At 31.7% G+C, this 13,105-nt stretch overlaps 1 protein-coding gene across 3 annotated transcripts; it reads left to right on the top strand.

The window, feature by feature from the left end:
• The first annotated feature begins 1,654 nt into the window (after positions 1-1,654).
• Positions 1,655-12,590, top strand: LOC123549373 (uncharacterized). 3 transcript variants are annotated; one of them, XM_045337405.2, is made up of 2 exons: positions 1,655-1,809; positions 9,952-12,590. In XM_045337405.2, exon 2 carries the CDS (start codon positions 9,980-9,982, stop codon positions 11,426-11,428), a length of 1,449 nt encoding a protein of 482 aa, XP_045193340.2. In that variant the 5' UTR covers positions 1,655-1,809; positions 9,952-9,979; the 3' UTR covers positions 11,429-12,590. The 3 variants fall into 3 exon arrangements, with proteins under 3 accessions (XP_045193340.2, XP_045193342.2, XP_045193341.2); XM_045337407.2 differs by lacking the exon at positions 1,655-1,809 and adding an exon at positions 3,454-3,553; XM_045337406.2 differs by lacking the exon at positions 1,655-1,809 and adding an exon at positions 3,891-4,228.
• Positions 12,591-13,105: the final 515 nt, after the last annotated feature.

Below are 13,105 nucleotides of genomic sequence, written 5' to 3'. Positions count from 1 at the left end.
CAATTTGCATATGGGACATACTGTTCAGTATGGAGAGCCCCAAACAATGTGTATTTTTGCTTTTAAGAATGTTTTTGGCGATTTAAAGCGTTGTCAACCTCATTTAATGGACTTTCAGTAATGAATATTACTTTGTATTATTGAGTTATTATAAACAATGATATGAACATGTTCAAAACTTTTTCTTTTAGATCAAATAACCCACATTGACAAATATATAAGCATATATAGTAGTCGATGGATACTGACCCAAGTGTTCATAGAAATTTCGAAGATAAAGCCCGAAATGCTATGAGGATAATAGCCAATATTGTAGTTTGAAATTTTGCATATGCTGTTCTAAAGGTACCGATTGTTGTATATTGAAGAAGTATACTCACAAAATGTGGTAACTAATGGCTGTAGTATGCCCAAGGTAATGTTTTATACACATGGTCAGTACCAGATATTCCTGAAACATTTTATCAAAAGGGTAAATGTCTATATCTTTGTAAAATTCTGTTTTAAAACTCAATTCCGCTGACAGAAAGTTCTAAACCTTAAACGCCTGTATCTTTTCTGCTAGAGTTTGGTAAAAAAAATTAAACAAGCCAGAACAGGTTAATTTAAAGCAGCATGCCTCCAGACCGTTCGACAGCCAAAAAATATGTTTATAGATATCTTGAAATAAATAGTATATTTCTTAAGAAGACTTTAAAACTTAATTACTGACAAACTTTATGTTACGGAAACACTTGAGAATTTGCTGCTTTTACTACATTTTACGATGAAAATTGAAAAGCGTTTGTCACGCTTTTACTCCAGGTAAACTGTCTCGATTATAAATATCTATATTTTGGCGTCATTATTACTACCTTAGATATATTGCTATTGGTAACGACGACTCTGCGAGTTCGATCTCGGTGACAATTTGACTAGAGAGAGTAAATCTGAAATAATTCGTTCTCGACTCAAATTTTGTGGGGAAGTTGTTTGATTGTTTGCATGACTCTTGATACATAACCTAAATATGGCTAAAATGGTATTATTGCTGTGTCAAACAACAAAGATATAAACAACCAGAATCTGTCAGAACAAGTGCTCCAAATTTAAATACGTAACAAAAGTAAAACAATATATTTTTTCTGCATATTTATACTAACATCCAAGATAACAATCTGTGTAAAAGTTTATATAATTTCAAAGTTAATTCATCAAAGTCCTTCTTTTTCTGTCTGTGTATAGCAGTGATTGTTACAAAGTACAATCCATGATATAAAAACCATCTAATAACATCGTGAAAATAATAGTTTGGAAAGTGTGTCCAGCAGCTTCACTGGTTATATGAAGTAGCTTGAAGTATATGCAACCCATTAATTTAAGTTATACTAGCGTACATATATCTAAATCACGCAGACGTTCATATTTTAACTGCCTATAATTTCTCCTTTTTTAATTATGTATACATGAATGTTACATTCATGATATAAACAAAATGCACCAAACACTCAAACCATTTCAGTATGCTTTAAATATAAACAAATTCAAGTACAGTACATCATTTTCTGTGAGATTAGAAGGACTCTATGCGCTATACTTGAATGTTTGTTACTAATAATAGGGATGACCGCACTGACGTTGTGATCCCTGTTATCTGAAAATGTGCTGACCGCTGACCGATCAAAAATTATAAATACATTTTTGGAAAATTTAGTTTATTTTTAGAAAGTTACGTCCATTCAAATTTAAAAATAAAATAAAATAAAAAGCTGTTCAGACTTAGAAGAATAACACTAGTTACTCTGTTACCATTTTTGTTGATTCGATCAGGTAAGTTAACTTTTTCTTGCTTTCCCGTACTTTTCGAAAATGATTGATGTATTGGGCAGACCTGGGGTAATTAAAATGTAATTGTAATTAATTACAATTAAATTACATTTCCTGAGTAATTGATTGTAATTGGTAATTGGGGAATTTCTTAATTACATGTAATTGTAATTTAATTATTTTCATTGCAGTTTTTGGGTTCAATTACTTTCCAATTAAACAGTATTTTTTTTGCCCAGATTCCCTAATAGAAACTACTAGGGATCCCGCGTACTTGTGAAACAATTAACCTTATCACCATAGGTGTTCCATAGCAGTAAAATTCCTGGCCCCTGAAGAGTTATGGGGCTAATATAATGGTGATATTGTGCTGTGTCATATCTGGATCAATTTGACCTGCACATGTATTTTTACAGCGTGTTTAAATGTTGAAAATCTATTTTTTAAAAAGTAGTTTATATTTCAACTTTGTGGCAAAAGAATTCTACATCAAAAAGTGTTATATATCTTACAAATGCACATTGTATTTTCTAATTAAGCATTCTATCATCTGAAACGATTAAAAGAGTACATATTTATTTCCATGTTATATTTCCTAATTAACTGCCTTATCAAGATTAAATGCATGGAGAGATATGCATTTTTCCTTGATTTAGCATTTTTAAAAATATATTAAAAACAAAAGCTCATGTTCTAATGTTCATAATATGACCAAATTTCAGCTTTTAAAGGCAGGTCATTTTAGCCAAAATTTGGAGCTCAGTCCATTTAAGATTATAACAGTGTTTCAGGTTCATTTATTAATTTATCAAGATATTCAAGAAGGACATAATTATTTCTAGTAATTTTTTATTCTTCTGTTAAAATTAAGAATGAAGCATATTTACGACTATTTACTCTATTCAAATAATTGTAAAGACTGCTCCCGTAGATTACATGATTTTGAAGGAAAAACACGTATCTTCAATGTAGATGTTGCTTTTTCGAAAATTTTGATATGGAGATGTAGCAATATATATTTATATTTTTATTTAGTTTATTTACATCTCATCAACACAATACAAATAGATATTACATAAAATATATATAAAATCAACACAATACAAATAGATATTACATAAAATATATATAAAATACATGTGTTGCCACTCATAAATTTGAGTTATAAGAGATGGTTCACTTCTAATTCTAACATACTGTATGAAGGGTTACCCTGTATTGCGCGTGTAAAAAACACAAACCCCACAGGCGTCCGTAACGGAACAAGTGTATACCCTCGTCAAATCATTCTTAAGTAAGACCCTTTCTGATGTTGTCTTAAAGTGACAATATAGTGTCAAGTGTCAGATATTGTTTAATTTTGGAGCTGCTGACCATGACATTTCAGCCATATTTTTAAAATGACAATGATTTATTCCAAAGAAAACTTCTTACATCAGTACGTTCAACCTAAAGGTAGACATAAAAGTTAAATACACATTTGATGAGGATTTTATACATTTGAAGTATATATCTAAAGATAAAATATGGCCATTGGATATCTTTAATAGTGTACATGCGATGTGGTTTACCAAGTATAGCATGAATCATTAGTTATTAATATATTGGAAAAACCAGTTTATTTTTAGAAAGCAAATACAAGCAGTTACTTGTTGTTGTGAAATCCGTTCATAATATTGAGAGGAAAAAGATCTGCTAAAAGTAATTGTATACGTATTAAATACAAAACGTAAAGGTAAACATAAAGGTAAATACACATATGAAGAGTATTTTATATATTTGAAGTAATTCTCTAAAGATAAAATATGGCCATTGGATATCTTTAATAGTGTACATGCGATGCGGTTTACCATCATTAGTTATTTATATATTGGAAAAAAAACAGTTTATTTTTAGAAAACAAATACAAGCAGAGAGAAGAAAGATCTACTCAATTAAAAACAAAATGTAAAGGTAGACATAAAGTTAAATACACATTTGAAGAGTATTTTATATATTTGAAGTAATTCTCCAAAGATAAAATATGGCCATTGGATATCTTTAATAGTGTACATGCGATGCGGTTTACCATCATTAGTTATTTATATATTGGAAAAAAACAGTTTATTTTTAGAAAACAAATACAAGCAGAGAGAAGAAAGATCTACTCAATTAAATACAAAATGTAAAGGTAGACATAAAGTTAAATACATATTTGAAGAGTATTTTATACATTTGAAGTAAATATCTAAGATAAAATATGGCCATTGGATATCTTTAATAGTGTACATGCGATGCGGTTTACCATCATTAGTTATTTATATATTGGAAAAACCAGTTTATTTTTAGTAAACTAACACAAGCAGTTACTTGTTGTTGTGAAATCCTTTCATAAGATCTACTAAAATCTGAACACTAACTTCCAAGTCATTAAAATATACCGGTATGGCAAATTACTATTTTTATCATTATTATTGTTATTATTACTACTACTATTAATTATAATGTTTTAGTTTAAATAAGGTAACATCTGTTCTAAAACATATTACAAAGCTTAAGTTTCAATATGGCATTCTGTAAATAATAATAATAATAATAATAATAATAATAATAATAGATAAAACCAAAAAAAATAATGAACATAGATCTAGTAAGAAATTAGAATGTTAATATAACACAATGTACTGTCCAACTGATTGTGCGACTTCGTTAGTATTTATGTATATGAATTTGTTCTTTGATCTTGATGATTTACTATGTACAAGCCAAAATAAAACGTATGTTCTGTTCTGATCTGTTCCGTTCATAAAGATTGATAAAGGAATGCTTACCTATAATATTAAAAAAGGAGAGACGATCGATTTACGTAATGTTTATACAAACACGTATTCAAACACCACTTGTATTAGTTTTTGACAAACTGGAAAAATATCAGTTCACAAAAACAGTCACTCAGATAAAAAGGTCTTAAAGAAATACTAAAGACAAAGAAAATAGGTATTAGCTTATTCAGATCCTGTAAAATATTTTTATTTGTTTTATAAGGAAGAAAGCGAATGATCGCTAGTATAGATAATTTTTCATGTAATGTCAGCGACGTTTAAGTACATTGTATTACTGATTAAGTGCTACTGATCTAATTTTCATACATTTCATTATTGGAAAGTTAATCATACAACCTTATCAGGACAGGCACAATCACAGAAAATGACGTCAGACGACTTTCAGCTATTCCTTGATGATACACAGGTTAAAATTCATGCGCAAGGATTACCCTGTATTGCGCGTGTAAAAAAATTCACATCCCACAGGTGTCCGTAACGGAACAAGTTCGAACCTCGTCAAATCGTTCTTAAGTAATGCCCTTTCTGGTGTTATCTTAAAGTGAAAATATAAGTGTCAGATGTCAGATATGGAGCATGTATTCTGTTCTGAAGATGTATTTTGGAGCTGCTGACCTTGACATTTCAGCCATATTTTTATCGGCGGGGGGGGGGGGGGGGGGGGTCACCAATTTAGAACGAATGCTGCACCGGCTGAGAAGGGATAGGTACGAGAGATGTTTTTTTTCCGCTCATGTTAGTAAGGTCAGGATGGGGGCAGTCTCCCACTGGAAATTTTTGGAATACAGGTATGAAATGATGGCATCTGGTACATTTTAAGACTACATTTTGAGGTACGGGAGGGGGAACCCCCTCATTTTAGGTGTGTGTATGTGGTGGTGGGGGTGGGGGGAAAGGAGGTCGGCCAAGGGGCTCTGCCCCTGAAAAAGTTTGAAATATAAGTATGAAATGATGGCCTCTGGTGCATTTTGGGTATACATTTTGAGAAAATTATTCTTTTGCCAAAATAGTTTGGTCATGTGGGACTTTTCAATACATTCGGTACAATAACAGTCCTTCCAAAATGACACTTTATGCTTGTCACAGTTATTTCCCTTAGACCGCGTCGTATCTGGCTAGCCGAATACCAGCGTGTCATAAAATCTGAGATATTCCCAGGGGTTATAATATGATCAACGTTGGACAGTGTATTGTGATGGGTAAAACAGAAGGAGAGCTTAGTTTATGAAGATTTTTAATCTAACCAAGGAAATCAGTGTGCTTTTAAAATATGTCACATTTAAAATGCATTTCATTCACAATCTCTAGTTGGACAAACTTTGGCCAAAATGTGATCGTGGTATATATTGTGATGATTAAAACAGAGAAAATGCATAGTTTAATAACATTTGTAATTTTATTTTTTAAATTCACTAAACAAAGCATACAGACAAACCTTAGTCATTTTAATAGTCAGCTTAAATTTGCCAATTATACTTATAGAGCAATTAAAGGTGTTAACAACAATTATCAAGAACCCGTAATATTCAAGTCACCTGAAAATAGACTTTGAACATTATGTACATCTGAATCAGTGGAAAATGAAAAACACTTTTTACTAGACTGTAGCTTATACGAAGATATAAGAAAAGGGGTATTTGAACATGCGCTCAGGGACACTGTATATATAAACTTAGGAGAATCCGAAAAACTGTCATTTATTGTGAATAACCATGTTAGACTATTAGCCAAATATCTAGTACAAGCATTTGTAAAACGTAGAAACACAATTTATACAAACTCATAACTTTTTTTGATATCCTGTAAATATAATGTATACATGATTATGATTAATAATGTGTTGCATCTAAACATGGTATAATGACATGATATATCAACATGGGTGACTAATAGGCCCAAGAGGCCGGGTGCCTTAATACTGTATTATTTATATTACAATGCACAAGTCACGTTAATAAACAATTTACTTACTTACTTATTCAATAATCCATTCAATAGATCTGCTTTACATGATTCTTAAAGACGCACCACAAAATAACTGTATTCTATTGTATTTCCATGAAAAAAAAAAGAGATATACAAGTATTTTGTTACACATTGACAGACATATATTAGGCCAAGACAATGTGTTTAATGTCAACATTTTATTGAATTACTGTAGCAATATGTACAGAAATCAGATCAGTGTATTTAGTTAAATTTCAATCACATTTTGTTTCTACAGTGTAAGATAGTTGTTCATCTATATTTTTGAAACTATGCTGAAAAGAGATTGACTGAATAAGTTTGCAGATGAGGTTGTCAAAACATATTTGTTCAGGAAGGGCCTAAATTGTTCACCTGAAAACTTGTCACTTATAATAAAAGAAATATTTGACTTTATCAAAAACCTTAACCCAAAAAGAAAATGAATAAATAAATAATCCAGAGTTAAAAAGGGGCATAACTTTGTCAAAATTCAAATCAGAGTTACTTATTGGGATTGTTCTCCTAGTATAGACTTTGATAGTAAATAACTATTTTAAGTTACAAGTCAAAAGTTTTGATAGAAACAGAGATATTAGACCTTCTCAAAAACATTAACCTAAAAATTCTAAGTTTAAAAGGGGCATAACTCTGACAAAATTAAAAGTATAGTTATGGGGACTGTTTCTCCTGGTGTAGACTAGATAGTAAATAACTATATCAAGTTTCAAGTCAAAAGCATTGATAGTAACAAATTGACTTCATCAGAAACTTTAACCAATCTTATGTCATTATAAAGTTCACAGTGTTATAACAATAAATAATTTCTGATTAAGCAATTAGAAGCTTTATTTGAAAACGTTCTTTCAAATTGATTGAAATGTGTTACATACTTCTTCGATTTATAAATCAAATTTCTTAAAAAGAACGAATAATAATGAAATACATGTGCAATGAAACTCAATTTCTTTAACAACAATTGTGCTGTTATTGTGTGAGAATACAACAATTTTAGTGATTTTATATGCCATATTTAAAACTATTTTAGGACAAGTTCCCATATAAGTAAACATAAATATATGTAAAATTAAAACTGTATTTCAAATAACATATTCCAATACATTCTTCAAGCTATAATCACTACGGTTTCAATTCACCAAAATGGCCGCAGATTTTCTAAGTCCGAAAAACTGAGGAAATGATTTCAGCAATTTGACAGAAAGTTGGAAGCAATTTCCTTACAAAATATCTTTTTCAAAATAGCATTGTCTAAAAGATCGGAAAATGTAGATACAGAATAAAGATTATAAAATTTTGGCATTTTATTATTAAATGTAGAAATAAACCCTTAAACTTGGACAAAGTCGCAATTCTATGTTTTATCCTTGTAAAACCTGTCTTAAGCAGCCAGCCAAGGGAGTGGGAAAAAGTGGCTGCTTACAGCAGGTGGTTGCTTAATGCAGGTAATTTTTAGAATGAATGACCATTTTGGGAAATGAAACACTGGCTGCTTAAGACAGGTTGGCTGCTTGATAGAGGTGACCGCTTAAGCGGTTTTATTGTATTCTATATGAGCGACAGTGAGGAAATTGAAAGTTAAAAGGAAGCAATTTCCTCTTTAAATATTTTCATATTTTTAACATGAAATGAAAGATAAAGAAATGTAAACTGGGAATATAGGTTATAAAATTATGACAAATAAATAAGTATTGATGTTTTAAACGTTTAAAAACAATATCCATATATGATTCAATGCTTGTTTTGCAAGCCATCCCGCTTATTTATCATGGTATGACAGGTGTTAGCAAGGAAGATAATTTTATCGATAAACCGGAGCAATGTATGCATCCGGTATGGCATCTTTGATGAGTTTAGGTCACTTCTCAGCCAACTAGGGGTAGGCACGGGAGCGCCCGGGGTCCGGCCATGGATCCGGGTCTACGTTACAGGTGCGGAAAGGATATGTAAGATGGTACAATACTTTTTATATTTTATATATCATTACACCAGTATGGTAACTGTAGGCCTGTCTTTCAGAAACGTTCTATTTTATTATTTGTTTGTAGTTGTTTATTTGAAACAATTCTAGCATCTCTTTGCTGAAGAGTTTTAAGATTTTATTTTTTATAAGAACCTCATCCACATAGATCTACATACACATAATAAAAATCATCAAATATACATAAACATAAAATGCACATGGCCATTCTACCATTAGATATACCATATATTATTATCACAAATAATACTAAAATGTCACATTCATAAATACATTTATATCACAGGTAAACTATGTTAAGTTTTTGTAAGTTATACATGTAAATTATAATAATCTTTTGTAAGTTAATCATATCAATTTATAAAGCCTCGAGATTTCTTCATCAAATATCACACCCATAAACAAACTGCCATCACATCATATCCCATTAAGTGCTGCCTATTCATCTAAACAAACAGCTTTATGATACAGATGTAAAACGCTCAGATAGCCTGTGGGATAGGGGAGTTACACGAACTTTACATTATTTTCAGCACTTCTTACAAATTAAATATAAAACTGAGTAGTAAATGCTAATTGCGGCGTTACGAGTTCTTTATATTAAGGCAATTCTATCACCTAGCTTAAAACGAAAAAGTCTCCTCCATACACACGTGTTACCTGCAAACTAGATCTGTTGTTTATACCCAAACATTTCAAAAAGGTTTGTACATATGGAAAGGCATTATTTACACATGTAAAATTGTCTTGAAGTGTATAAAAATATTTACGTAAGAAATAACATATCAATCATTGTTTGGAGTTCAGCTGCGATGGAATTATATCTGTAATATAATAATACGCATATGAACGACAAACAACGATTTTGTTAAAGAGCAAATCACTGTTTGAGATGTATTATTTCGATTCTAACACGTTATTAAGGATTATTATGTACATCCTTGACGACATCCATCAAATATTTGCCTGTTTTCTGTTGGTTTCTTTTCCAGCGCCCCGCTATGCCTTTTAACGCTATGACGTAATAAATGTGACGTCAGAAAAATGAATTGCTGTATAATAATATACAATTTTCAGCTTTCTTTATTTGATAGGAAAACAAATTGGGTCATGTTAGAATTAGATCTAATAGGAAAACGTTATGTTACAATGAGCCTTTACTGCCGGTACAGCATTAATCCAAAACAGATTATAGAATTTTTTGTTCATATATAATTTTCTATTACAAAAATCCTCTTCAGTAGAGCAACCTATTTGAAAACTTTTAAACACATTTTACAAAGTGTATTTATAGTAAAGAAAATAATGTATCAGTTCTCTTAACTATATAACTCATATATCAAATAAATTATATTTCAGAGCGGTATTTTTCAGCCTTCATGTGACAATGGCAAGTCAAAACCTCGAAGAAGCTTTCTTCAAGGAGAATGACACTCCACACGGACTGGTCAAGAGAATTTTGTACAAGAAGTACCTTCAAGCTTACTTTCCTAAAACACAATATGAAAAAGTAAGCTACAATTACAAAACGATTATAATAGATGGATTTTCTGGGGCAGGTCGCTACGGAAATGAGTGGCCTAACGAAATCGAAAAATACGGATCGCCGCTTATTGCCGTGATGGTTGCTCTAGGCTTCTGCCGCAAAAAACGAATCCAGGTAAATCGTAAAAGGAATGCTGGTGACGCAGCGGAAAATGTTAGTATTGATACGAATGTTGTCTGGGGATCGGATCCGTCAACCAAAAATCCCGAAAATGAGCTTCTGGAAGAACTCAAAGTAAAAAACATCAGGACAGGTATTGCTGATCCAAATTGTGACATTCATATGTATTTTGTGGAAAAGAATCGCAACAACATCATAAAACTTAAATGTAATATGGAACTGATTATTATTAGATTTTTGAAAAGGTATTACCCAAGTCATAAGTACGGGTATGCAGAAGAAGGAAGCAGGACGATGTTCGTCATTGATACCGAACCGTTTTCCATATGCATTGAGATAAAACGAAGTGAATTCTCCTCATTCGATCCTCCGTCAGACCTTTCCCACCGAAACACCAGAAGTCTTACGTTCTTGGACCCGTTCGGGTACACTCACACACCGATGGAGCGTGTACAACTGTTCGCATCTGCAAAAGGAAATGAGGTTCTCATAAACTTCAGGAGTAGCTATGTAAATCGATTTGTCTCTAGAAATCCAGGTGGTGTCATCAAACTGTTTGGGATGGACGACTTGGAAAAGGTAGCCAGGCTGTATGGCATAGAAAGACCAGACCTTGAAAAAAACGATGATTTGGTTGAATTTGTGAAATCTGTGATTCGCTCTTGCGAGCCGGAAGACAGATCGAGATTCAAAAACAATATATGCAAGATCGCAAGAAACTATGAACGGTTTTTAAGGAGCAAAATAGAATGTAAATTTTTGCAATCGTTTGAAGTTGTTGATGAAGGAAACACCACTTTGTATCATCTCATACACACAACAAACCATCCTAAAGGTTTAGAGGCAATGAAAGAGTCGATGAATCGATGTTCTCAAACAGAAGGAGAAATGCAAATGTCTGACTACCAGGTCCTTAGGAAAGGACACGTGCTGAATTTCGGCAATAAAGATAAGCACGAACAAGTTGCGACAGTTATTTATGAACAATTTGCTGGGCGGAAAGACGTCCATATAGATAAAATTAGTGCCTTTGTCCGGGATAATACACCCTATGTGTACCGAAAGAAGCCGCTGAGAATTCTACAGAAAGACGGGCGAATTACACGCGTTAGAGGACGAAATGGTGAACTGCAGACAAAGAATTACAACTTCTCGGACACAGTGGAATGACTGTGTTCATTTTGAGTACATGTTACAGAAGAATGACCTTTTCCCCAATGTTCATGTTTAAGAAAGGCAACCGTTACGTTTGTAGGCCAACTTCACAAAAGTTGCCGACAGAGCAGTTTACTTTGATCAGTAATAGTATTAAACTGTAATGTGCGCCAGTCTAATTATGATTACTTGTGTTATTTTATGCTATAAATTTATGTATAGTAGATCGTTAGTGATTTAATCTGAAACATTTATATTTAAGTATTTATTCATTGATATATTTATGATTTCTTCTGTGATTATCGTTGATATAGTTTCAATGAGTGATGTTGTGTTCTTACAAACTGATAAAGGAGTCAGTTTTTAATTGGTTTTCGTTTATTTTGTTAAATTGTGTTCCTAAATACTTTAGTTATTACAACTATCATTCTCATGTAGGCCCCAATATTCTCATGTATTGTATCAATTATCGATTGGTGTAGTCTTATTATTGATTCGCGCACAGTAGAAATTCGAAATCTCGAATTAGCTTATCTCACAGTTCCGAGTAAGAGACACTGATTTTCAACCTGAAATATAGCTTTTAAGTGAGAGCTGTGATCAAAAGTATTATAAGTTATTCATTATACTTTATTATTGTATTACATGTTGTTTTTTTTTTTGTTAATTCAGAGCTGTGATCAAAAGTATTATAAGTTATTCATTATACTTTATTATTGTATTACATGTTCATTTTTGTTAATTCAGAGCTGTGATCAAAAGTATTATAAGTTATTCATTATACTTTATTATTGTATTACATGTTCGTTTGTGATCAAAAGTATTATAAATTATTTATTATACTTTATTATTGTATTACATGTTCTTTTTTGTTAATTCAGAGCTGTGATCAAAAGTATTATAAGTTATTCATTATACTTTATTATTGTATTACATGTTCATTTTTGTTAATTCAGAGCTGTGATCAAAAGTATTATAAGTTATTCATTATACTTTATTATTGTATTACATGTTCTTTTTTGTTAATTCAGTCATATAACGTAATTGATAAATACTATTGTTTCATGTAATTGTATCTGTGTGTCAGGTGCTTTATTGTTACGCTAGTATACAGTTGCTTCTTACGAATTATGTTTTGATAATACGAATATTTAAGTATACATGTAATAAAAAATAGAGCATACAGGGTTTATTAATATCTTAGCCCATCCGAACTTTGTTCAAGCTGAATAAAAAGAATAATATTATGATCCAGGGTCCGGCGTCCCTCCGGCGTTCGAAATCTGTCGTCAAACGTTCTGCGTCAACATTTTTATTAAAACATAATTTATCTACTGATCAGAATTACACCAAGCTTGGTTAGTAGCATTCCGGCATGAACCTCTCTCAATATTATTCAAAAGGTCATACGAGCCACTTGATGCCTGTTCACAAAACTTGTAGTGCCTGTAGTGTTTCCAGATGGTTCTTCTTGGCCCGTTTAGGGCCTGCTAGAGCTTAACAGAAAATAGTGAAAAACTTGTTCTCATGAACCTCTTGATAGATCTTCACCAACTTGGACTGTAGCATCCTTATATTGTGTTCTCTCAAAAGTTTTAAGTGTTTTCGCTTGATCCCTTTTAGGTGCCACCAATGCTAAAATAGAAAAAAAAACAACGTTTAAACTATTTTTTTTAAAAGAACTACTTGATC

This window comes from Mercenaria mercenaria, chromosome 6, assembly GCF_021730395.1.
Source record: "Mercenaria mercenaria strain notata chromosome 6, MADL_Memer_1, whole genome shotgun sequence".
Taxonomy (NCBI): Eukaryota; Metazoa; Mollusca; class Bivalvia; order Venerida; family Veneridae; genus Mercenaria; species Mercenaria mercenaria.
This window is presented reverse-complemented; position numbering and strand designations above follow the sequence as displayed.

Excerpts from the sequence above, each read along its gene's own strand:
- LOC123549373 (XM_045337405.2), top strand. The coding sequence starts at position 9,980 with ATGGCAAGTCAAAACCTCGAAGAAGCTTTCTTCAAGGAGAATGACACT.